The 25,452-nt window shown below is 43.5% G+C and overlaps 2 protein-coding genes across 3 annotated transcripts in view; one reads left to right on the top strand and one right to left on the bottom strand.

The window, feature by feature from the left end:
* tsc2 (TSC complex subunit 2) overlaps window positions 1-1,351 on the top strand; it is a 38,848-nt gene extending 37,497 nt beyond the window's left edge. For both annotated transcript variants that reach the window (XM_080449858.1, XM_080449857.1), the window contains 3 exons: window positions 302-393; window positions 599-697; window positions 908-1,351. In XM_080449858.1, the coding sequence (XP_080305984.1) occupies window positions 302-393; window positions 599-697; window positions 908-1,081 (365 nt within the window). In that variant the 3' untranslated portion in view covers window positions 1,082-1,351. The remainder of the gene's footprint in view (window positions 1-301; window positions 394-598; window positions 698-907) is intronic.
* A 292-nt stretch (window positions 1,352-1,643) lies between these two features.
* Window positions 1,644-25,452, bottom strand: part of pkd1a (polycystic kidney disease 1a) — a 133,174-nt gene continuing 109,365 nt past the window's right edge. Inside the window, exons 39-56 of the mRNA XM_080449901.1 lie at window positions 24,892-25,102; window positions 24,480-24,606; window positions 24,143-24,262; window positions 23,551-23,600; window positions 22,199-22,422; window positions 21,387-21,465; window positions 21,160-21,275; window positions 20,575-20,777; window positions 19,452-19,646; window positions 17,687-17,826; window positions 13,211-13,341; window positions 12,760-12,883; window positions 12,320-12,445; window positions 10,580-10,751; window positions 9,055-9,345; window positions 8,471-8,605; window positions 6,859-7,191; window positions 1,644-5,588 (exon numbers count right to left, since the gene is read on the bottom strand). Of these exons, the coding sequence (XP_080306027.1) occupies window positions 4,446-5,588; window positions 6,859-7,191; window positions 8,471-8,605; window positions 9,055-9,345; window positions 10,580-10,751; window positions 12,320-12,445; window positions 12,760-12,883; window positions 13,211-13,341; window positions 17,687-17,826; window positions 19,452-19,646; window positions 20,575-20,777; window positions 21,160-21,275; window positions 21,387-21,465; window positions 22,199-22,422; window positions 23,551-23,600; window positions 24,143-24,262; window positions 24,480-24,606; window positions 24,892-25,102 (3,920 nt within the window). The 3' untranslated portion in view covers window positions 1,644-4,445. The remainder of the gene's footprint in view (window positions 5,589-6,858; window positions 7,192-8,470; window positions 8,606-9,054; window positions 9,346-10,579; window positions 10,752-12,319; window positions 12,446-12,759; window positions 12,884-13,210; window positions 13,342-17,686; window positions 17,827-19,451; window positions 19,647-20,574; window positions 20,778-21,159; window positions 21,276-21,386; window positions 21,466-22,198; window positions 22,423-23,550; window positions 23,601-24,142; window positions 24,263-24,479; window positions 24,607-24,891; window positions 25,103-25,452) is intronic.

The raw sequence follows: 25,452 nt of genomic DNA, 5'->3' as shown, positions 1-25,452 counted from the left end.
CCTTGTGTTCGCTGATCTAAGTGAGTGGGAGGAGTTGTAGGGTTGGATCAAGCTTTGAAGGTATGGGGGTGCCATACCTTTGGTTGCCAACATCAGTGTTTTGTACTCTGTGCGTGCAGTAACTGGGAGCCAATGTAGGGAGTGGAGAAGGGACGAGACGTGAAAAATGTTGCCTGGTTGAAGACGGAGCGCTGTGACATTGTGGATCATTTGGAGGGTCATAAGTGCACATGCTGGGAGGCTTGTTGTATTGCTTAGTTCTGGCTTTTTCATTTGTTGTCTCGCCCTCTCTCTTTCTCAGATTTGGAGGGGTTAGTAGACACCTCTGTGGCAAAAATTGTTTCAGACCGCAACCTGCCCCTGCTGGTGAGACAGATGGCCCTGCATGCAAATGTAAGTGGAACCGCATTTGTTATTGTGATTGCTGTTCATGCATGAAAGCTTTGAAACTTCATTTCGTGAGACTGAAGGTTCCTTTTGTGATTATGCAAATGCAAGAGGCCATCTTATCTCTCAAACGTAATCATTTATATACACGCAGTGGCACACTCAGTTGTACACACATACTGCTACTCTCTTTCTCCCTCCCTCCCTTCAGATGGCTTCTTTAGTCCACCAGTACAGAGCCAACCCCTCTGATGCGTATGCCTCCAAGTGGCTTGCCAGGTTACGACACATAAAGAGGATCAGGACTCGGGTAGGCCATCATGTGCACTCACTATCTCTCTCATACACATACACATACATACAACAATGTTGTATACACACATGCAACATTTTCCCCTTCTGTCCACCCTTTTACTTAAAGTGATTGATTGATCATTTATAAAAAAGTAAGTTCTAATTAGTCTTCATAAATTCTCAAGAACATCTGTCTCTTCAATCCACTTTGCCCCCCCTGTCTCAGGCCCAGGAAGACATACAGTCCCGTCCCACGCCGGGCATCTCGCTGACCCAAGGACACTCTCAGCAGAACAAGTCCTCATACCAGCAGAGCAGCTCCTCTGCAGCGAACTCAGAGGGGTCTGGTCAGAGAAAGAGGCTTGTCTCCACTGTGGACGACTTCACAGACTTTGTTTGATTCAACAGGGATCTTTTTCTCCAAGATTTGCCGTCTCAGACTCTCTCAATCACTCTCTCACACACACACACACACACACACACACACACACACACACACACACACACACACACACACACACACACACACACACACACACACACACACACACACAGGCTAGATTTGGATAAGATCAGAATGTCCACATATTTGTCCTGCAGGCATTCTGTGTGTGGGACATCATGTTTAAGGCTATGCTTAGTATGGCATATTTTTCAAGAAGAAAGAAAACCCCCATTTTTTTTGAAAACGCTAACGCTTTGCACTTTTTAGGTCTTACAAATATTTTGGATGTGCAACATGACATGAGTAAAACTGTAGGGAACACTACATTTGAAAGCAGTGTGTGTTTGTGTGTACTGTAAATATGTGTGTGGAATAAACGGAGCTTATGAAAAATGGGTAATGTTATAGTGATGTAATGTTATAGGTCCTCGTCCTGTGTACTGGTTGATGTCCAACTGTATGCAAGTGCAAAAGGAAAAACACTGTGGCCTCTGATCTGACACCAACACCATAGTGGTAGACTTTAGCTGTCAAACTCTTTATTTGACTTTGTCAAGTGCAAAAGCATGGGAAGTGCTACGACTGCCAAATACAAAGAATACATACTGTAAAATGCCATATGGTACAAAAACAATGAAGACAAAAGCTTTTCCGTGACAAGTATTTGATTTTTTAGCAAAGAGTCATAACAATGTACACGATACAACAAATAGACAAACTACAGAACATGCAGGTGGGCTTTGGCACTACGCTGTTGAACATTGTACAGAGGGAGAAAGGGTTAATGAGGCACCAGTGTGGGAACCAGCTCATATCCCAATGTTCTCTTCAAACCTTGGGAGTGTTGTGTGGCTAATGAGGACTCTTTCAGACACATTTATAAAATAGATATCCTTTTTGGGACGTAAGCGCTTCATTGAGGCTAGCGATGTGGAACACCAGTGCTTGGACCTATGTATATGCCAGCGCAGCACATTAACAATACTGATAATGAAACGGAAGAATATATACACCGAGAAGCACCAATATATACATATATGTACACACTGATTAAATTTGTCATTTTTTTTTATGAACTATTGAAATGCATTGGGTAGTGTAAAACATGACATTAAGAGGATCTGGAAGAAAGGAGTGTACTTGAGGGAAAAAATAGAACCTATACTCTAGGCTTTGGCATGCAGCAAACAATACAAATATCAACTGTATGTCAGTAAACCGCAGCATTGGTCTCCTTTTAATTAACAGGAAGCACACCTAGAAAATGGCTACCTGCTTTCTGGCTGGAGGGATCAATTTTATCATGGGATGTCAGAAAACGCCCAAACAACGTATCCAAGAGGTTGCGTCCGAAACCACATACTAACGTACTACATACTACACAGTATGCTTTCACTTTGGACGTGTTATTGCCCTGTCCGAAATCGCATACTAACGTACTATTTAGTATGCCAAGTTACTTTTTAGTATGTCCGAAGTGAAACCCTACTGCTTAGTAGATACTAAATAGTAGGCTGAAAATAGTATACTGTGTTGTATGTAGTACGTTCGTATGTGGTAACAGTAACCAGACTGAAAACCTTAACACCCCTATTTTGCTCCCCAGTTGTGGCTCCTGGGGTGGTGGGGAAGCTTCCTTCTATTGCCTTCTTGTTCTGGGGAAAAGTATTGGGTCCCTGAGATGTGCCCACTGGACACAGGAAGTATGTGGCTTGGTATTACAGGCATGAGAATCACAAACAGACAAAACAAATTACAAAACACAACTGTTAGCGACTGCTTCAATATCTTGATAATGCTCATTAGGATAGTCCTGTAATGTAGCCATTTAGATACGAAATAGAAAACACAACACATTGTTACATAATTATGGCATTGGATTATCAGCTCCACTAGGAAATAAAGTGCTAGGTACAAAAATTAATTACTTGGTACGGTATAAACTCTTGGTGCATAAATGATGCAGAAGCTTTGGCAATGCTTTACGGTTACAATACAGTATGAGTGAAGCTTTATCTATTTGGTTTTCACACCAAGCTTATTACTTTTAGAAGACACAAACTCCCTCCCTTATAAAAAAAAACCCACATCTACTTCAGAACAAAAGTGCTTTTAAATTAGAACCATACGGAATACAATACAACAACAACAATAACGACAAAACAAGATAATCAAGATCATTTTGAATGTGTCCTATTTCCTGAAGGATTCAACGGTATGGGAGCGTAGCTTTATGATGGGAGAGAGGTCTTCTAAGACAAATCTATGTTTGCCTTCTGACAGGCACAACTTCCTTCCTCGTCTTCTCATCTTTCAACTTCTACTTTCTACTCTTCTTACTTTAAACTACTACAACATGCTACTTTGCTTTCTCACCTCTTTCTCACTTGTTACCTCTTTATCTTTCTTAACCTCTGCTTCACTCCATCACTACATCCTGGTCAATGGAAGACAACTGTTCTGAGCCCTGAACAACTGGCTACTGGGATCCTGAGGCGCACCAGTCTGCTATAGCCCCTTTTGTGTGTGATCACGTGCTTCGATGCCTGTACCTAGACCTGTGTTTGGTTGTTAATGCAGCATGTGCGCGTGCCTGTGGATACGAGACCATTAAAACTCCCGGAGGAGACGGTTTTCAGACAGGCCACAAGTAACCCATGGTAACTTAAAAGAACAATATAGCTTCCTTATTCTTGCAATAATACGTAGACAACATAATAACAATCAACACATACAAGAGACAACACTAACGAGATACAAAAACCAAAACCTCTGATGCATTGTCTGCAGTCTTACTGTTTTCAGTTCAGTCCTACAGCTAAACACAGTTCCTCAGGTGAGCACGGTTCTGTGCTCTTGTCAAAGATCCCCTCGTGACCTCCAGGGTCACGGGGGCGTCAGGGGGTCTGCTTGTGTCCAGAGACGTAAAGGACGGTAAGGCGTAGTGGATGTTTATAGTGGTAAATGATGACGTGCCGTTCTCTGAGCCATTTCTGTTACCAACTGGTGACCAGCACCTTGTTTTCCATGCCAACTAACACAAAGGCTCTTGGAAACATCTCAAACGCTTTCGGAAACATGGGTTAATGGATAATTGCTTAAAATAGATTTGATTTGTCTGTTTGACACTCAGACTCTCAGAAGCAGGTCCCCCTCTACTCCCTGGATCTAGAGATGGGCATCTGGAGACAAAGCCTGCTGTCTCTCATCTCAACCCAGTGTTCACTCTAGAATTCTTATACCCCATCCTTACGTTTCTTTCTATGTGACCCATCTATTCATTCCTAACTGATCCTGGGTATGCGGTGGGGGGGTTTCATCAGGGTTTGGGGTGCCCAGAGACATGCCTATTTGGGTTGGGATGCACCTTGTTCTTGAGGGGCGGCGGCTTGCGCTTGCGCTTGCGTGTGGGAATGGTGGTGGTGTGAGCTGGGTGGTTGAACAGGCTGGAGGGGGGGCAGGGGGTCTCTCTCTCAGTGGGGGGGTCCCACTCCCGAGCGGGGGCGACCGGCGTGGGTGCAGGGGTGGATGGCACGGACTGGGCGACCGGCGTGGGTGCAGGGGTGGATGGCACGGACTGGGAGGTCGGTGCAGGTGCAGCTGTGGCTGTGCGCACAGAGCTGAGCGTAGACGGAGCGGCAGGGCTTATTTTCGGTGCTAAGATGTGGGCAGGGGCGGTTTTGGTAGGTGTGGTGGCTGCAGGAGGCGCAGGGGCGGGTTTGAGCGGCGAGACAGGGGTGGGAGGAGGTGCGGCGGTCTGCGATCTAGAGGCTGAGAGAGGAGCCGGGGCGAGGGTGGCGGTGTGGGCGGAGGAAGGTCTGGGTTTGGAAAAGGCAGCGGGCGTGGCTACCGGAGTCTGTCTGGGGTTGGCTACAGTGTTCCCACATTCCTTTGCCCCTCCACTTCTTTCTTTCTTATGCCCCCTTTTGTCTTTTTCTTTACCCGCCTTTCGTTCTCTCTGTCCAGCAGAGTCCTTGTCGTCTCCTCCTCGTCCCTCTCCGCTCCTGCCTCTCTCTCCACCTCTGGCCCACCCTCGCTCCCTGCGTTTCCTCTGTACACGCTCCAGACAGCACTCCGTGTGGTACAGGTCCTCCGTCGCTATGGTGACCCGGTCTAGCTGCTGCAACAAGGCATCCAGGGTGGGTAGGAGCCTCCGCAGAGAGGCTTCCGTCTCCGCCCTCTCCCTCCAGCCGGCTCCTCCCACCATCACACCCGGACCCAGCCCGAGCCCCAGGCCCAGGCCCAGGCCCAGGCCCAGCCCCATCCCCGGGGCTTCAGTCAGGCTGCAGGGGCTGGAGGAGGCTGGACGCCACGAGGCCTCGGAGCCGGCATCCACGCTGTCCGGGGAGGGAGGCGACTCGGGGCCGTCCAGCGGCGGGAGGCAGAGGGACTTACAGTCGCTGGTGGAGGAGGAGCGGGAGGGAGGCAGCTCCATGCCCTCGAAGCGCACTTTATGGCGAAACTGAGAAGACAGACAGAAAGAAAGGAGAGGGAGAAAAAAGAGATGCTTGTTAGTTGTCAGTGTTCTGGGTCATGTTGTTCCGAATCATTCCGTCCTCACCTTTCATCACCATAACCTTTTGAACCTTCCTTTAGATAGGAGAGTGTGGAGATAAATGAAACCAAGGGCAGAGAGAAAGGAGAAACATGTAGTAGAGAAAAACATCTGCACACCGTATTGATAAGCTCCCAAACTATATTAGAGACAGACAATAACTCACAACGTTTCGACCTACATGAGGTCTTTGCCAGGTGCAATGAGACGAAGTGTCTATTTTTTATCCAGCACCCTTTTTTTTATGGGATGTGCGTGCTGTGCACCACCTGAACTGCTTCAGAAAGGAGAAACCTGCCGGTCAAGACCAGCAGACCACGTGGGAGTTGGATTCTAACTCGGGCCCTCGCGGCTCAGAAGGAGCACATGGTCTCTGGACTAAATGGCTGAGCCACCATAGGCACCCCTCATCACCATACCTTTAACCAGTGGTTCTCAAAGTAGGGTCTGGGGACCCCCAGGGGTCCTTGAGGGGGTTCCAGGGGGTCTCAAGTAATTTTTTTTAATATAGCATCAAAATCTGCGTCACGATGCAATGCGTTGTGAGCTTGTAGATCAGCTATTTCCAAGAAATGTCAACACAAATATTGTATAGGGTCCCTGGCACGTAATCCTTTAAGATGGGGACCGCAGCCAAATACATATTAATTTGGGGGTCCTTGACATGTAGAAGTTTGAGAAACACTGCTTTAAACAATCTTGGTGGACTGCCCACTGTGTTACCCTACTAATCTGTTGTTCTTAATAAAAAATCACACCCTGTGTGAAGTGGGCGGTGTCTTGCTAGCTAATCACAATACTGAATGGAGTCGATCAATTATGTACAAAAGATAAATACATTTATTGAAACACTCTTTATGATGGACAAAACCATAACTTAAAAAAAACAAAGTTGTTGTTTTTTTTAAGTTATGGTTGCTTATATAGGGCTATGCACATGTGTCATGTGACACTGGCCAATCACAGTCCTGAATAGATTGTGATTGGCCAATCACAGCGCAGGATAATTGTACAAATTTCCAAACCTCACTTTTAGGGGCGGTTTCACTGCCCAAGATATTTGTACATTTTTCCAAATCTCACTTATAGGGGCGGTTTCACCGCCCAAAAACATATTTGACAAAAAAAGACTTCTGGAGGTCCTTGAAATGTAAATGTGTGAGAAGCGCTGCTGTACCTCCTTGGCCCTGCTGAGGCCCATCCACATCTTGAGTCGTCGGAGGAACAGCTCCACCATCTCGTAGTCCTGCAGGTCTACCGCCGGACGGTACAACTCCGCCCGCGCCCGCCGGTAGTTCCGTAGCAGCACCGAGGAGACGAGCCACAGCAACACCAGCCGGAGCGCGGCGAAGCTCACGTGGAACGCCAGCGAGCAGGCGGAGCTAGAAGAGGGACCTGTGGTTGTCCGACCGCCGGGTCGCCAAGACGGCAAACCACGCCCACCGGCGCCCAGCAGTGAGAGACAGGCGGAGCTTACACTGCTGTAGCCGTCCAGCACTGCGTGGAAGAGCTAGAGAGAGAGAGAGAGAGAGGGGGGAGGGCGGGTAATCACGTTACACATGTGCAGTGATGTAAAGTAAGTACATTTACTCAAGTACCCAGGTACTTTTATTTTAATAGTATTTCCATTTTTCAATACTTTATATTTCTAGTCCACTATATTTCAAGGGCAATTATTGTACTTTTTACTCCATCACACTTATTTGACAGCTTTAGTAACTAGTTTCAGATTTAGATGATTAATAATTAAACCAAGGGTTAATCGAAAATCTCACGAAAATTGCAAAAATCCATTTCACCTACTGATTTACATCTGTAACCCTGTGATGGGACAATATAACTGATTCAGATTCGGAGTGTTTCAGAGTTATTCAAGTTCTCAACTGGGTCAGGGAGAACGGTTTTGAAAGACAGATTAATTATGAAAGCACCGGGGAAAGTAACAGAGTGCATAATGTATAGAAATGAGCCTTTCTCCACAGCACGTGGTTAGATTTGGTATTCATGAATGAATTGCAAGGCTAAAGTGAAGGTAAATGGCTCCAAGTCAACAGCTCCCGTGATCTGTAAGCGTGGCTGTCTGACAGCACTGCCACTCTCATATACCTATTATGTAGAGGAAGCCAAGCCAGCCCTCACCCCAAGCTAATGGAAAGCAGGGAGGGAGAGAGAGACTGAGGCAGAAGGACAAGGAGACATGTGGGTTTTTTAAAGCCCACAGAATATTCTGAACACTGTTTAGGTATTCGCATAGTTTGTCAATGGCGCATTGAGTGTTTGTGTTTGTTGCAATGTTTGTTGACATGAAGATTATTTTGAGTTTGAATTTGTTTGGGTTCTGCTAGCCAGGAGCGTTCCTCTTTCCTCAGCCTGGTCTCTGAAGATGCTACAGTATAACGATAGAAATGTGCTGTCGAAATGGCAAGACACAAGTTTTCATCTCAAGGCTACGGGCACCATTGTTAGTTACTTTGCATTATGCCCTGTGTCTATGCGTATACATGTACTGTAGTGTACGTGTGGGTGTACGTACTGTATGAGTAATGCCTGATTTATACTTGGTTTGCGAGCCGTGTCGCGCTCCGACAATAGCTGATCTACAAGCTCATAGCGTGTCGCAGCACAGTGCTTTGTGAGCTTGTAGATCTGCTATATGTGGTCGCGACACCGGCGCAAAAAAGGGTAAATCACCCTTTATGAAAGAGAGAGATAGAGAGACACAGAAATAAATCCACAGAAAGAGATCCACAGAGAGAGAGAGAGAGAGAGAGAGAGAGAGAGATACATACCAGGTGTCCTGTGTGTGAGTATGCCAGCAGTAACAGCAGTAATGCCAGAGCGATTCCCAGCAGCTCCCAAATGGAGCGTCTCAGAGCTCTGCCAAACACGGCCCACTCTCGGAGAAAACGCAACTGGTGCGATGCCTGGAAATTGACGAGAGGGACATAGATGAGGGTGGAGTGGGAGTGAGAAGAAAAACATAAAATAGTTGTGTTAACCACTTAAAGGAGTAGTTCACCCAGAACATTACTTATTTTCTATCAAATTACACACGCCATGAAGCCTTGAATTCATGGAGATTTCTTAGTTTTGATCACATTCCTAAGCCAATAATTTGATGACCGGATGGCTGCTCAGTAGGACACTCTTTGAGTCATCAAATTATTGGCTTAGGAATGTGACAAAAACAAAGAAATCTCCATGAATTCAAGATAGAGGAAGAAAATAAGTCATTTTTGGGTGAACTACTCTTTTAAGCCCTGTATACTTCAAACGTAAAAAAAAAGGGGGAAAAATAAGAAGAAGCTCAAAGCAGAGAGTTAGGGGGTTTCATTTATGAATTCTTAAACAACATTTAACCGTCTGCCTTCACCTTGAGCACCAGGATGAAGAGCAGCAGAGCTGAGGCGACGGCGTACGTCTCACTCTGCCTGGCCACGCCGTAGAAGTCTGTGAACGCGTCCCGCGGGTGCTGCAGGTACGCCGCCCACTGGCGCTTGGCGCCGACACAGCGGCTCAGATGCAGCCCGCACACCGAGGCAGCCAGAGCCAGGTTGCACACCCCAAGCAACCGCCAGGTGGACAGCAGATACACGTAGCCCTCCTTCACCAGCCCCATCAGCCCTCGTACCACAAAATACATCACCAGGGCTAGGAGGACAATCTATCAGAGAGAGAAGGTTGTTAAAGGACGACTTCACCCATTTTCAACCTATCTTCATATAATAGATCCCCACTAATGCTCCTGATAAAATGGTGTGATTTTTTTCTACTCAGTCTGTGTCTCATAGGAGGGCTGTGGACACTTCAGAAACCCGTCTACCAGTGACATCATCCTTAGGAACGTTTTTTTTTCTTCTTCAATATTTAGATTTTTTGATTTTTATTTGTATTAATGTGAGAACAATGGCTTCTATTATAGCATGCCAACTATCCAGGAATAGAAAGCCTGTAGTTTCTATTAGCTTGGATTCCCCATCGATGATGTCACTGGTAGACGGGTTTCTGAACTGTCCACAGCCCTCCTCTGAGACACAGACTGAGTAGACAGTCTTATTTAATTTTCTTTTTTGTTTTCAATTTCAGTTTAGTTTTGATTCGTTTTTAAAGCGGGTTTGGGGGAGTATATAAGGACATCTCATTCTCTCTTTTTCCTCCTCTGAGGCAGGTCCTGTTTGGGCTGCCATCTGGAACTGAGTGGGTTTTTGGTTTATTTAGCATTGCACCTTTGCTTTTTACAACACCCACACTCGGAGATGGGCAGCATTTGAAATACATGTATTCCAAATCAACATTCACATAGGTTTATACTGTGGAATAAATAAATACATAAATAAAACACAATGTGATATGTCACTTCTACTCCGCCTCTGATTGGCTTACCCACACTCAGAACAAATTCAACCACAAATTGTATCCACGATTCATGCAAATCGTGGATAAAGACGAGAGGAACGTAGGAGCTGTTAAAGTAAATGGACTACGTGTGGCGAACTGTTAATGTTCAACTTGTACAAGACAGGACACAAGACAGCACATCTTTTATAACATGTCAGGCAATGCCACAAATCTCCAAGCCAAATGTCAATGACGTCATTTGTCAAAATGGGTTCAGTTCTGAAAAGAGCAAAGGACCTTGTCTTAGAAAAATGCACAAAAGTCTGCATGAAGGATTTAAGGGCCTTTCGAATGTTTGAATCGTCTGCAAAAAGCCAAGGTCAGTGTGATGTGAAAGAAAGTCTCAAACTCCAGCTTTAATCATAAAATGGTCATTGGTCAATAGGTCTGCTATTTCATAAAGTCCACACTTATTTTACAAAGAAAACGTTTTGTCACACACATTGAATGCCCCCCACGAGGGCTGTATCACCCCGTTGAGAAACTACTACAGGGGTTACCGTGAGCAGGAGCTGCAGGTCCAAGCCTGTGATTGGCCAAAGGTGGACGGCCAAGAGTTCAAGGCTGGACTGAGCGCGCTCAGAGACGGGGAACTCAAACAGGTAGGAGACGACAGCCAGCAGGTCCGTGTTGGTGTTGTAGAGAGAGAACTCCACAAACACAGCTTGTGTCCTACGCACACACACACACACACACACACACACACACACACACACACACACACACACACACACACACACACACACACACACACACACACACACACACACACACACACACACACACACACACACACACACTTTATAGCCACAGAAACAATGCACTTTTGTCCTCCTGGCATTAGCTATTTGCTATGCGTACGTTTGGGACTTTGCTCATTATATTTAAAGTTCTGCTTAGCATGGCCCCTGGTTCATCACACGCCTTGTGTTTGCTGCTCTGCAACTTTGCACTTTTTGCTCAGTACTTTTGAAAGTAAGTTTATGTTTAGGATGGCTCGATCTGGGAACCCATCGGCAAATTCTTTTTTTTTTTTTCATGAATTAGATGCGGAGCTCTGAATTTGTCTTGCGAGATTAAGAATGTCGGCCTGTCTGTTCACCACTTCCAAATACCAAACAAGTTGTCTTGATAACTACTGGCTGGATTGCCATGGTATTTCATGTATTTTTATTTATATATGTTTTAAAAAATCATGACCGAAATAAAAATAACTAACTAACTATTTTCTGTAGACCTTCACAAACCCCAGAGATTTTCATTGCTATGAAGCTTAATGCTCTCAGCAAGGATTGCTGAATTTGGCAGAAGTACCGCCCAAGGAAATTACGTTTATGCTTTACAAATTTTCATTCTCCGTGAATGAAGCGAGTGTTGTGATTGGTCAAAAAAGATAAGTACAACGGAAATCCTGTCCACTCAGGACTTCCGAGACACTCTCTGCTTTAGGTCGTGACCAGGCTCTTCTCTTCGCAGATGAGTGAGACTGGGAACAAGGCTAGATCACGTGAGGCGATGTGCTGCTCCACCGGGCACGATCATCTTCAGATATTATTTAAAAATCTTGGCAGTGTGTGCATGTTTAAGATTAGACAAGAAAATCTGTGAAGATTATCCTTATGTGCGTGATGCAGCCAGATCATATAAATTGGTTAGTATTTTAAAACTCCTGTAGTGTGATCCCAGCTTTACTGATGTTGGTGACCCTGTGGACTTTCCTCTAGCAGCACCACCCTTAGGCCAAACGTTCCACTTGCACACCAGTTGCCTCAACATTTAATGTGGCAGATTGCCATGAAACTTACTGAGCACATTCATGCTCCCTGAACATCCAAGTTCAAGTTGGAAGATGAACTATTCATAACCTATCCTCTAATGTCACCCTCAGGCCAAAATATCATCTTTTCACACAAGATATCTCAATATAATTCAATTTCCAAGATGACCACTACAGATTTTTCTTACCCCAAGGCCTTTCTTCTGGGTATAAGGAGCCGCATGGACTCTATATGCCGCTAGTGGGGCGTTTCGACTACTGTTATACTGTATATTCCCTTCCTTTCACTTTGTCTTTGAACCAACTACCCCAGGCCCCTTTGTTTCCCCCTACTGTACCTGCAGGCGAACCAGAGTGTACTACTTAGCATCTAGCACGACATCATTATGTAATAGCTAAACTGGAAGCGAAATTGTATATGCTAAATAGTGACTTAAAGTCCTGTTGTTTCTACTCTCCCTACCCGTGGTCTAGCCAGTGGAACTGCTGCATGTGTTGTATGGAGGCTGCTGCCTGTTCCAGGCTCCTGTTCAGCTGCAGGACATGGCCTCCACTCCCATACACCCTCACCTGGCCCCAGCGCCATGCCCTGAAGGGGGGGGAGGAGATAGGGGATACAGAGAGGAAAGGGTAGAGGGAGAGATGAAAATGAAATGACATGAGTTGTTGAATAGCACAGTGCTTCTCAAACTTCAATTTGAAATACCCTCGTAACTTTGAGACTGACAGTGTACAAATGGATGACATGCCCAAAATAAGGACGCCAGGTAGGAAGTGGTTAATGTGACAGCGAATAACAGTCGGAGCTTTAAACGATATGACTAAGAGAAGCTATTTAAAGAGTGCAGAGTTAAGAAAAGAAAACCCCTCACTCAAACCATTGTTTTGCAGCCTTGTCCTTACCCATTATCTTCAGCTGTGCTGGACAGAATGGGATTTTGGGTGTGTTTAGTTTGAACCTCGGCCCAGCCCTTTCTCCAAGTACAATTTGCTGGATTGTCACAGAGCATGTCAAAACCAACAGAGCCTGGAAAATAAATGGGATATTCAGAAGGATAGCAGACAAGGGAGCAATAATATGCCATAATATGACATACAGTACATTAATATACTGTAGGAGTGAGCAACTCTCTGAGCACTTGAAGTGAGTTTTGGTACGGCCGATGATGCAACACAAAAAGGCCTTCAACAGTGTAACCATCTTTGTAGCTGATAATTGCCTGTATGCAGGGCATTCAGACTGACAGCTTGTCTTCACAGCCAGTGTATATAACAAATATTATGTTTGAAAGAAATAAAACATTGTTTGTGGTCAGGGTCACTGGGTTTACAAACACAAATGAATCAATCTCACCATGTGTGTCTCGGACTTGTCGGAGTCTGAGCGTGCCCAGTAAAGTGCTCCCTGTCTCTTTCAAAAGGGCTGAGTCATTCATTAGGCGAGGTAACAAGGAGTTATTCAGCCACAACAGAACATCGTCTCGACTGTGGGAGAGAGGAGTGTGTTCATTAAAAAGTGTTCATTGGTTATTATCCACAGGGATAAAACAAACAAAGTGATATCCAGTTTAAAGTTTGCACCCACACACACAATTTTCAATTCAATTCAAAGGGCTTTATTGGCATGAGAAAACATACGTTTACATTGCCAAAGCAGAAAGCACAATACAACAATAATACACACACAATAATACACACACACACCCACCCATGTGTGTGTGTGTGTGTGTGTGTCTGTGTACATGGGTGAAGGTTGAATGCACAATGCGCAATGTCCTGAAAACATGAAAACTGAAAACGTCTTTGTAAGATATTGGACCATTCAATCAACACTGGGATCATGATAAATAACAAGCTGGATGCTCCACATCACCACATTTATGTGGCTACGTCACTAGTTGAACACAGATAAAGATACCAAGGATTATTAAGTGACTACTAGTCACTACTCACATACCCCTGTCTCTCATCACCCAGCACTTTGATAACATTATTGACTGATTTAGCAGATTATACAAAGTATAGATGTCCCACTTAATGTCCCATAGTTTTTATGATATTCATATTGTAGGGATGAAACTTAATCTTGTGTGATTCATATCCGCCTCCAATGTTGTCTTCTAAGTCAGTACATTTGAGCTCATACCATTTGTTCATGATTTATTGTACAGTAGCTGTACTTTCTATGTACTGTTCTTTACAAGACGTGTCCTTGAGTAAAACCTTTCACTACTGATTGTACTATTTTTAGACACAGGCTATGACTAATATGAGGATAGGTCTTTCACTTAACCCAGACACACTGCACTCTTCTAGGAGTGTCGACACGAGGCACAGACTATCCAAAATTAGTTGGAGCAACGCAGAAAAAAAATATTTTATTTCTTGATGCGCGTCACTGGCGCTTTCTATATGTCACGGTCTCCACATGTGTAATCCTTGGTGATTTAATTTATTTGATAAATTCATGATACGTTTCAGTTTCACCAAGGTGCATAGTAAAATAGAACCAGAAAAAGTGCTCATCGGAGCACAGGTCTCCGCCAGGTCAGGTAGGTTATTGTGGGCCAGCAATGCCAATCAGGATGGAATATGAAAAATCTGATGGATCCGTCTTGATCACTTGACTATAGAGGTAATGTGTACCGATTTGCATGATGTTTGGACAAATTTTGTAGGAGACTAGGAGTAATATATATATTTTTTTGCTGCAAAATCGGCCTCCTGGTTGCGCTATAATATGGCAATGTTAAAAGGGTGGCATTTGTAAGTTTCACCGCAAATGGACGCTGTGCTGTGTTCATGATTTGCAACATTTTGTTCAAAACGGGCCACTCCTGCAAACTTTAGATGTCAATCTTAGCCAATCAGGATGGAATATGAAAAATCAAACAGATCCATCTTGATCTCGTGACTATAGAGATCATGTGTACCGATTTGCGTCAAATTCTGATAACATAGTAAAGTAGTAGTTTTACATAAGTCGGCCTCCTGGTGGCACTATAAAGGCAGATCTGAAAAATGCAGGGCAAAGGTTTTTCCTTGGCCTCTAGGGAGTGCGCATACCAAGTTTTACACAGATTGGTGCAGTTATAAGTAAGCGCCACCATGAGGTTGATTTGAAACATTTCAAGTAGCATTTCTTCGGTCTAGTGGGAATGTGTGTGCAAACTTTCATGGAAATAGCACGCTGTGTTCATGATTTGAGGCATTTTGTTCAAAACGGAGCACTCCGGCAAACTTTGGAAGCCAATCTTAGATAATCAGGATGGACCCATTTCATTCAATAGAGATACTCTGTACCGATTTGCGTGATGTTTGGACAAAATCTATAGGAGTACTGTCAAAAAATGTGTTTTGCAAAAATCGGCCTCCTGGTGGCATTATACAATCTGACCATTTGCTGCTTGAACTATTTGCTGCCTGGGTCTATATGCCTGGCTGTCTGAGTGCACTGAAGGTTACAGTTTATTTAGAACTGCTGCTAGACTGCTAACAAAAACTAAATAGAGAGAGCACATTACCTCTAGTCTAAACTAGACTGCACTAGCTCCTTGTGTCTTCCAATGATTTTACTATTATCTTATTCCACAGAATATTTTCATTATTCTAGCAGCCTTTAAAGACTTAAAAGTGATGGTGGTTTTCACTGTTTGCTTGGCAGGCGATGACGGATCTCTCTCTTGGAAAAGATCTCATGCCCCTAAAGGTTGCCTCCGGAGGGAGGAGCACAAAGGTTCCAGCACCACTTGAAGATTCTATTTATATCGCAGTCACAAAACGCTAAGCCGTGGTCTGCAGTTAAGGAGACTGACCTAAAGCCTAAATGCTGCAAGTTCAATCCCCGGCATTACCTGAGGATTATTTCACCAGCACAGCAAAAAAATTAAATACTGTTGAAAAGCAGTAAACTGTAGACTAGAGCCAGGTAGGGAAGCTGACCCAAGATTGTAAGTTCCCATATCGTCGATGTTGAGTGGAAACCAAAACTGTTTTTTTTATTTTTATTATTATTTTTTTATTATTATTTTAAAAACATTTCAAAATAGTGAAAATAGCCGATATTGTAGATCGGCTATTTTCACTACTTTGGTGCGAGACTCTTGTATGATGAAGTAGGGTATCAATATACAAAATATACGATATGAATATACAATGGGGTATTTAGTTAATATGCCTTTTTTTGGTTGACGACATTATAGTGCAGTGGTTCTCAAAGTGGGGTCCAGGGACCCTCAGGGTTATTTTAGGGGGTTGACCCTTACAGGTCTGTAACTCATTGTTATGGGGGCCCTTGAAATGTATAAGTTTAAGGACCACTGCTGTAGTGCATGTGGTCATGCAGTAGTGTGTGGAACACTGGCAAAGCCTGGAAGACACTGTTCCTCTCATGGAAACCATTCCCCAAAATGTATTTTATTTTAACCTGCCTAGACCAATAAGGAGCGGTGGGTGGGCTTTTCATATTTTATAAGAGCCATCATTTCTTTCAGAAGTTTTCAGTTTGTTTTTTAATTCACAGCAAGGATCCAGTATTTTGGGTTTTAATTCATAGACAGAACTGTGGTATTGCTGAATACTCCTGTCTCTCATCACCCAGCACTTTGATAACATTATTTTACATCAAGATTTAAAAATCCACAATTGCTGTCCCTCTCACTATCTCTCTGCTGAGTTTATGAGTCTTAATGAGTCATTCAATTTGACACAGTTTGCCCATTTATGAAAATAGCAGATAATACAAGCTCACAACATGACGCATCCACAACGCGTTGTGAGCTTGTAGATCGGATTTTGTGATGCCTTTGTAGCCTCTTCTCATCCATGTCCCTCTGACCAGTATCTTAACATTAATGCCATGAGCAACAACTTTAACAGTAACTTCCTGTTTATCCTTGACTCCATCGCAACCTTCTAAATTAGAATGCACAGCCTCAGTGAAAATAACCGATCCATTAGGAGACAATTCAGAGGAGCGGAACGCAAATGGAAGGCAAATAAAATGCATGCTTGACTCATTTGCTGGATGCAACGCATGGGGAAGTATAAGCAGGCTTTTAAAAACTCTAAATGTACAAATAACCCCTGGACCCTTATTAATTCAGCTCTTTTGACCACATGCTTTTCATTTAAAACGATAACAAATGTCTGTAATTATTCCTCCACAAATTAGGAGTATAGGAACATTAGGCCTCCAGGAAACATCAACTCCCCTTGACATTTTGATATCACCCCATTCTTGATTCACTTAATCGTTTTGAACCCATTGCTCTATTAGCTCTTACCAATAGAGCCCCGAAGTCTGATGAAATTTACGCATCCTACCTGGGTCACATTCTGAATTCCCAAAGGCTTGTTTAATATCGCGTCAAATAAGAACTCTGTTCCAAAAATAAACAAATGAGCCCGGCGGTTTGACTCATATGGATATGAAGCATTAACTGACGGTGAGAAATCACTAATGTTACTGCCGCCGAATTAGTTAAATTTTCGCCAGAAACAGACTGTATCAAATATGAGTGACTGACTATCATAAACGATACAGAGACACCTCCCTGACAATATCGCCGGGACAATTTGTTTATATTTGGTCCACAATTCTTATAAGATGACCCAATGTTATTCTCCATAGAGAAATTACTTCCGTGAACCAGGGGATGAACGAGTGACGTCAGGACTTCTGTACTCTATTCGTTGGACCTATATTCTTTCCAATTTCGTGCATTGCGTGCATTTTGTACTGCATTATGTGCTTATGTGCACATTTGCATTGAAGGGGTTCTGTGCATATGTGTATGATGCATGTGTTGTAAAGGTGTAAATACAGTACCTGCTGATGCGGCTGTATTCAAGTGTGTGCAGACTGCGCTCCAGGTGTGTGCGCAGTCTCAGGCTGTGTGTGTCTTTGGCCGTGTCAGAGTAGTTGAGAAGCAGAACCACCAGCAGGAAAAACATATACACCAGGAAGTTCTGCAGATGAGAACCAAAAACAAACAAATTAAAACACAACAAAGGAACAATGTGACACAGATTTCTTCTACCATTTTGTACAGTCTAGATCAGGCCTGGAATTTCGTCATTTGAGGGTCAAGGCCACTTGACCTTTGGTGTTGTCAAATGTTTGAGGGCACAAAGGCCAAATACCAGGGCACGAAGGCCATCAAATAAAACAATAATGTTAAGTATATAACATAACAATAATTAAGAAAAGGGATTGTAGGCAACATTAAGCCTACATTTTAAGAATATTTATATATATATATATATAGCATTTTTTCCCCTCTATCAGCCACTATATAATGATGCTGGGTGTTTTCCTGCATTGAAACACAGTCCTCTAAATGCATGGATGCGCATGTGCGCGTCCGTGCGCGTCCGTGCGCGTCCGTGCCCGTGTGAACTGTTCGGGTGAAACCGAATGGGACCGAGTGCAGCCGTCAAAAATGGAACGAGCCGCCATTGTTTTCTCTGTAGGCAGTTTCAACTTTTTACTTTCGTAAATTACCATTTATTTGTACAAAGTCATATTGGTCTCAAAATTTCTCACATTCAGTGCTGCACTTCACTGATTGAAGTAAGGGTCACATGAATCACATGAGCATTCACAGATTCACACACACACACACACACACACACACACACACACACACACACACACACACACACACACACACACACACACACACTGTCACTCTCGTGGATTTGTGAGTGACACCCACAAACAGGTAGGCTACAGTCAAAACTCCTACAATTATAATTGTTTCATTTAAGCTGGTAACGTTAATCAAACAGCAGCTATCTCTCTTTCTCCCCCTCTCTCTCTCTCTGTCTCTCTCTCTCTCTCTCTCCCCCCCGACAAAAGCAGCTTCCGCTGCCTTTTAAGCTGCGAGTGATTCATATCAGACTCTACCACTGGTTATTTACGCAGAGCCGTTTCACCGATGTTGTCAAACAATAATTTTGAATCTCATCCTCAATAGGAAAATGATGAAATCAGATGGGGTAGTGCAGGCAGGGCATCATATTTTTGAATAGCCTAAAGAAATCTAAAAGTGACACAGATGCGTTCCAGGTCTTAATGGGTTAAATCAGACATTAAGCACCCCCCACAGCCCAAATGGAATGATCCTCTGTTGCATAACTTTTCTTTCAGTTGAATCAGTCGAATCAGACTGATTCGCCAGCCAATCTCTCAGCCGAATCATGCAACATAAAAAAAAGTTGATTATTATTATAATTTTTTGCATGATTTGACTACCAGTCGACTCTATAGGCAACATTTGGCCAATCAGATTCGACTATATAAATTCTTAGTCGGGGACAGGCCTAGTGCGTAATAATAACCAATCTTTCTTCACCTCTTTCTTTCTCACTAAAATTTGGTCATGTGGCAAATGCAGAATAGTTTAGTAACACATACACATACAGTATATAATGCTTCCTATGGTGCTTCCCTATCATCTATGGTGCTTCCTATGGTGCTTCCCTGTCATCTATAGACGATTAAAAATTTTGGATTTACAAGTTTTCCGCCCGACAGCATCGATATACAATATTATACAATGCCTCATGCACATGCTCTCTCATTCACTCACCTTGAGCATGGTATGCAGCATGTGGACCTTCCGGGCCTGCTGCCGGGCCTGGGACAGAGCGAAGCCCTGGGGCGGCCGGACCCTGGTGACCCGCTGCACCACCCTCTCCACCCGGGGGAACTCCACCAACACGTCCTGGTCCTCTGGTCGCAGCCGGCGCACCCACGCCGCATAGTAAACCGCCTCACACAGCACCTGTAGGGAGACATTAGTCAGTCCAGGACACTGCCTTGGAGACTGGGTTTCGAATTCTCCACGGCAGTGGTTCTCAAACATTTTCATGTCAAGGACATTCAAAGATTTTTTGAAACATTTTAATGATTTTTTGAAAATAGTAGATCTACAAGTTCCCTTTGAACTTGTAGAACAGTTATTTTCAAATAGCCGATGTATATAGGGTTAACCCATTAAGACCTGGAACTGTGTCATTTTTAGATTTGAGCTAAAAAGCATTATTTTACACTTTGGGATATTCAAAAATAGCAGATATACAAGCAGATATACAAGCAGATATACAAGCTCGTAGTGCTACGAGCTTGTAGATCTGCTATTTTTGAAAAATCGTGAAAATGTGTGCAAATCTTTGAATATAAATAATTTTAAAGCGAACATTTTTAACTCAAATCTTTGCTTCTGGGGGTCCCTGGAACAAAATATTTTGATGGGGGTCCGAGGCCAAATACATATAATTTTGGGGGTCCTTGACATGAAAAAGTTTGAGAACCACTGATATAGAAACATACGTTTTTCAGAATACTGAGATTTAGGAGACATGTAGAATCGGCTTCAGGTCTCATTTTACTTGGGACCCCCTGGAACCCACTCAATGACCCACAGTGCCTCCGGCACAAAGTGACGCGCTGTGAGCTTGTATATCTGCTATTTTTGAATGGCCAACGCTAAAAATCTAAAATGACACGGATGCTTTCCCGGTTTTGGGCTGTACACATGAAAAACTACTACCACAACAACTACTTAACACATTGATCAAAGCACACTGTACTTGTAATTTACTGTATTGAACTTGTTTGTCGTGGGTGTGCGTTTCTGTCTGCTTGCTAGCTTGTGGGAAGTGATTGCGCAATAAATAAAACGGGGAGAGGAGCAGGGCTGAGACGTGTACCTTGATAGGTTCCAGGAGCAAGCAGGAGCACAGGAAACTGGCAAAACAGGAAATGAGCCACATCATGGCCACGCCCTGACTGAACCCACGGCCCGCCCACACCGATATGCCATTGGCCAGAACAATGGCTGTCCAGCTGCCCCATAGGGCGGCACGTCCACACCAGGGAGGGAACCGCCTTGGACGACAGATGTCAGTCACAACTGAGGGAAGGAACAAGGCAAACGTGGAAAGGAGATGAGTATAAAATGAGAGAAAGACACTTTTAAAGAGAAATATTTGATTTCAAACATGCAAATAAAATAACATTATAAAGATATATAAATATAGGATATTAAATATTGGTAGAAAATGTGGTCGTTACAATTATATTTATATATTTGTGCTGTATACTGTATCTGTATAAAGTCATGCCAATCACACATGTAATAATCTTCCCTGACCTTGTTGCTGACACACACACACACACACACACACACACACACACACACACACACACACACACACACACACACACACACACACACACACACACACACACACACACACACACACACACACACACACACACACACACACACACACCTGTGTTGGATGTAAAGGCCGTTTTTGGTGGGTCTCTTCTCACACATCCTGGAGGTAGAGGCTCATTTATCTTCTGAAGGAGAATTACTTCTGTTTTATCTCCAAAGATGCTGGATCTGAGACACGCGCACACACAAAATGGAGAAAAACAAGCTTTGTCTCACACTGTACCAGAGTTTCAGGGGAGGAATCCATGCATTCTATTTAGAGAGACAGATCAAACTTACAGGTCGGCCATCTCACTCTCATCTGCCTGTGGGAAGAAGTTCTGCCCGTCGGCCAGGATATGCTTGATCAGGTCCTCATCTGTGTGTGTATGTGGGAGTACAAGTACTGAGTAGCTGAGCAAATGCATAGGATAGTGGCTAACCAACCTTTTCAAGATCAGGGCCCACTTGAAAGTCTCTAAAGCGTTCCGGTGTTTTACATTCTTTTAAATATTAATGTTATATTATCAATAAAATCTTTTTTAGGGGATCCACTTGCAATATTCTCACGGCCCACATATGAGCCCCGGCTCACAGCCTGGGAATCGCTGATCTAGGAATTAACCACCACTAATGCGCTACTATGGAATCTAGTAGCGTATTGTATTCAGATCTGCCATGTCAATTGGGGTTTTCAAAGCCCTACTTAAAACCCATCTGTTCTCCCTGACTTTTGACTGCATTTGAGTTTACATAATTAGTTTTTTGACTTTGGACCTTTTGCTACGTGTTAATGCATATTATCAGTTTTTCTTTTTCTTTTGTTTTGATGCTTTAAATTGATTTTATTGAATTGCTTTGATGTTTTTTCAATTGCTTTGATGCTTTGAATTGTTTTTGTTTTAACCATGTACAGACCTTTGGTCAGCTCGGCTGTTTGTTGGAAACGTGCAATATAAATAAAGTTTTCATTTGATACTATTATCATAAACTGTGCAGTACCTGGACACTGTATGCAGTTCTGTTAATCACTGCAAAGATACTTTGTACCAGCTATTCTGTACAGCAACCGCTAAGATTTAAGAGCATAATAGTCCTAAAACTACTGTTACCTGAAGAGGTGAAATATTTGTTGCGTTGACCGGTGCCGTCCTCGTCGTCGGGGTTAAGGGTCATGTCGACGCCGAGGTGCCTGCTCCCCTGACCTCTCTTCAACCTGGGCAGACCTGCCCCCAGCCCCGCCCCGCCCTCCATGCCAGACATGGTGTCACTCAGCAGCTCCGGCCAATCTCTATCCTCTGTGTCCTCCGGCTCAGCCATGTCCCAACTCTCCACGCTGTGAAGGAGAGAGAGAGGGAGAAATACTTTCAAGTTTCCTGGTGGAGACATGCAGTGAATATAAACTAACTAACTATCTATTCTCAGATTTCATATTCAGGCAACGGATTATTTATGAGAGAATTAATCAGAATCGTATCGCTAAAATAAAGGCGCAATAAATCTAGTGTCCAATCCAGTGGCGCACTGGATTTATTGAATTTATTTCAATGGAAGAGTAAGGAGACCACCTCAAAACACTGCAAATATGCTAGTTATATTGTATTAACAACCATACTGATTTGTTAGAATATTAATATAAGTTACAGATTGTAGCTTTAATGATTCTGGGTTTAGTTTACCGGTAATTTTGTCTTCTTTCGTATTATTCTCTTTAGAGCTTATTTATTTTATTTAACATTATTTTCTGCTTTTTATTTTATAACAGTGAAGCCCTTGTCTTCTTCTCCCTTGCTCTATAGATAGCGTTTTAACTCATCTTACTTTCCACAGGAAAATAGGACCTGTAAAGCAAAGTTACACTTTGGTAGAGGTATGAGTTGTGTAGTTACCTCCCCAAATGTATATGATTTTTGCAAGTAATATGCAAATATTATGCACATGTAAAGTGGTGGGTGTGTCCCATTGTTTCAGGTGTGTGTGGGATAGGCATCTAGTTTTTTAAAAAAAATATTGGAGTTTTGGAGCTGTGTTTTTTGTTTGTTGTACCTTTCCTCTTTGACTGAAGTTGTGCTCGCATTCTTTCTAGTGTGCAGTTAACTTGCCATGATGTAGCTCCAAATATGGTCAAGATATCTTCAATGGCTGTTTATAAATTGAAATTCCAAGATTGTCTCCCCACTGATTTACATTGCAAAGTGCATTTTGTCTCAAAGTCAGAAGAATTCTGCCAATGTATAATAAAGTCAATCAAAGTCAATCATCACAATGTCTGTTTTTGTGGTCAGGTTTTGAAGTGTTATACACTGGAACACTCTGCTTTGTTTCTGTTCGTTTGTGTGCTAAAAGAATGACTTTGAGACCTGTATTAAGTCAGTGGGGAGACAATTTTGAATGATCAAAGAGGCAACTATCGAAGATGTGTCTACCAAAGAGTAATTTTGCTTTACCCGCCTTCGTGGCTCACCTTTTGGTGGATGGAGTTGACAGATCCACGTTGGTCTCCTCTGAGTTGGTCTGATAAAAGCAGACAGAGATCGGAAGAGAATAATTGAAAGAAAGGAGAGAAAAATAATAGAGAGTGGTGTTAATGAGTCCACAAGGGACTGAAACTTTGAAATTATCACCTTGCCTGTTCAAACAGTTCACTTCAGTTGTTAAACAGACAGACAGCCCAACCATGTCACGGTATAAGAGGTCATAAAACACTATACAACTTTTTTCCTCATTATATTTTGTATCAAGGCTCTGATTGGCGTTTGGTGTGTGACATGACTGATGTTGCACCTCGTCTGAGTTGTGTGTGCCCTGTGTCAAACCTGCTTTCACTGAGTGCTAGTCTAAGAACCAGATTTTAGTTGTAAAACTCAAAAGCTTTGGAGATATGTGTGCACAAGAAATTACCAGGATTTTCATGGGTTACTTAAAAAAAGGGAGTGGGTCTTTAACATATTTAAGGCAATAAAGTCAAAGGAGAACCTTTTTCAATCAATATAATATTAAAGCAATAATATATACACATGTGATTCTTTCACTGTCTACACTCCATTTGCCCATACCTCGCCAGGGATTCCATTGAAGAAGAGGAAGGAACTTCCTGCCATGGAGTTGTCCAAAAAGTCATCGATTTCCACTGACTCTTGGTCCACCTGTGGAGAGACCTGCTCCACAGACACACACTGGGGCACACACACACACGCACACGCACACGCACACACACACGCACACACACACACACACACACACACACACACACACACACACACACACACACACACACACACACACACAAACAGAGTCAGCTTATCTGTGTACGGGTTGTGGCCATGTACTGTATGCATGCCACAAAAAGCCCATGCTGGTACATTTGCATTGGTATATTTTCTTTGGCGTTACCTTGCTGCGGCTCATCCTGAACAGTGTGAAGACCAGCAGGTACAGAGGATAGGCTATGAGACAGCTCACTAGACCTGCTGCTACTGTCTCTCCGTTTAATGATATCAGCTCAGACACTGCCCTGGGGCTGCCACACAGGAGAAGATGCCAATCACATTGTTACGTCACTTGGACATGGCTTAAATTACAATAATGATTACATTCTGGGTCTTGGGATCAACAGTACTCAGTGGCATTTCTAGGTGAAAACACGCGCGCACGCACACGCGCACACACGCGCACACACACACACACACACACACACACACACACACACACACACACACACACACACACACACACACACACACACACACACACACACACACACACACACACACACACACACACACACACACACACACTCCTGTACCTAAATCTCCTGTCTGCCACAGTGCTGTACCACAGCGTGTTAGCCAACAGACAGAGCTGCAGTAACACAGCGCAGCATGTCGCCCTCTGCAGCCGGGTGAAGGGACTGCGGGCGGGACGTTCCCATAGGGACAGCCACAGGTGGCTCTCGCAAACCGCCCTCTGCAGCTCACAAAGCAGGAGGTGGGGCAACCGAACAAGCTCTGCCTCTTCTGCGGGTCACAGGGAACAAGGGGTTAGGGGTTGGACCATTAGATGTATTATTTGATACTAGCATCTGTATTGTGACCAGTGCCATTTTGGACCAAAAGATAAATACAAAATCTGTCTGGAGCCGCTAAACCTATTTTAGCCTAATAATGAAGCAACACAGGCTATTTAATGTTTAATAGCCTATCCATTTACAGCATGCAAATACATTCAAACAAGCATTCATTAATAATGTTTTTGTCAAAATATTTAATTCCCCACAGCAGGATCAGCACCTTGGAGAGCGAGGCGCACCACATGACTACTCTGCAGTGCGCTATTTGGTGTTTTAAGTTTCAATTCCATTACAATA

The sequence above is a fragment of the Gymnoscopelus braueri genome, assembly GCF_963280865.1.
Source record: "Gymnoscopelus braueri genome assembly, chromosome: 2".
NCBI classification, from domain to species: domain Eukaryota; kingdom Metazoa; phylum Chordata; class Actinopteri; order Myctophiformes; family Myctophidae; genus Gymnoscopelus; species Gymnoscopelus braueri.
Note: the sequence above shows the minus strand (reverse complement) of the source record. Positions and strands in the feature narration are given on the sequence as shown.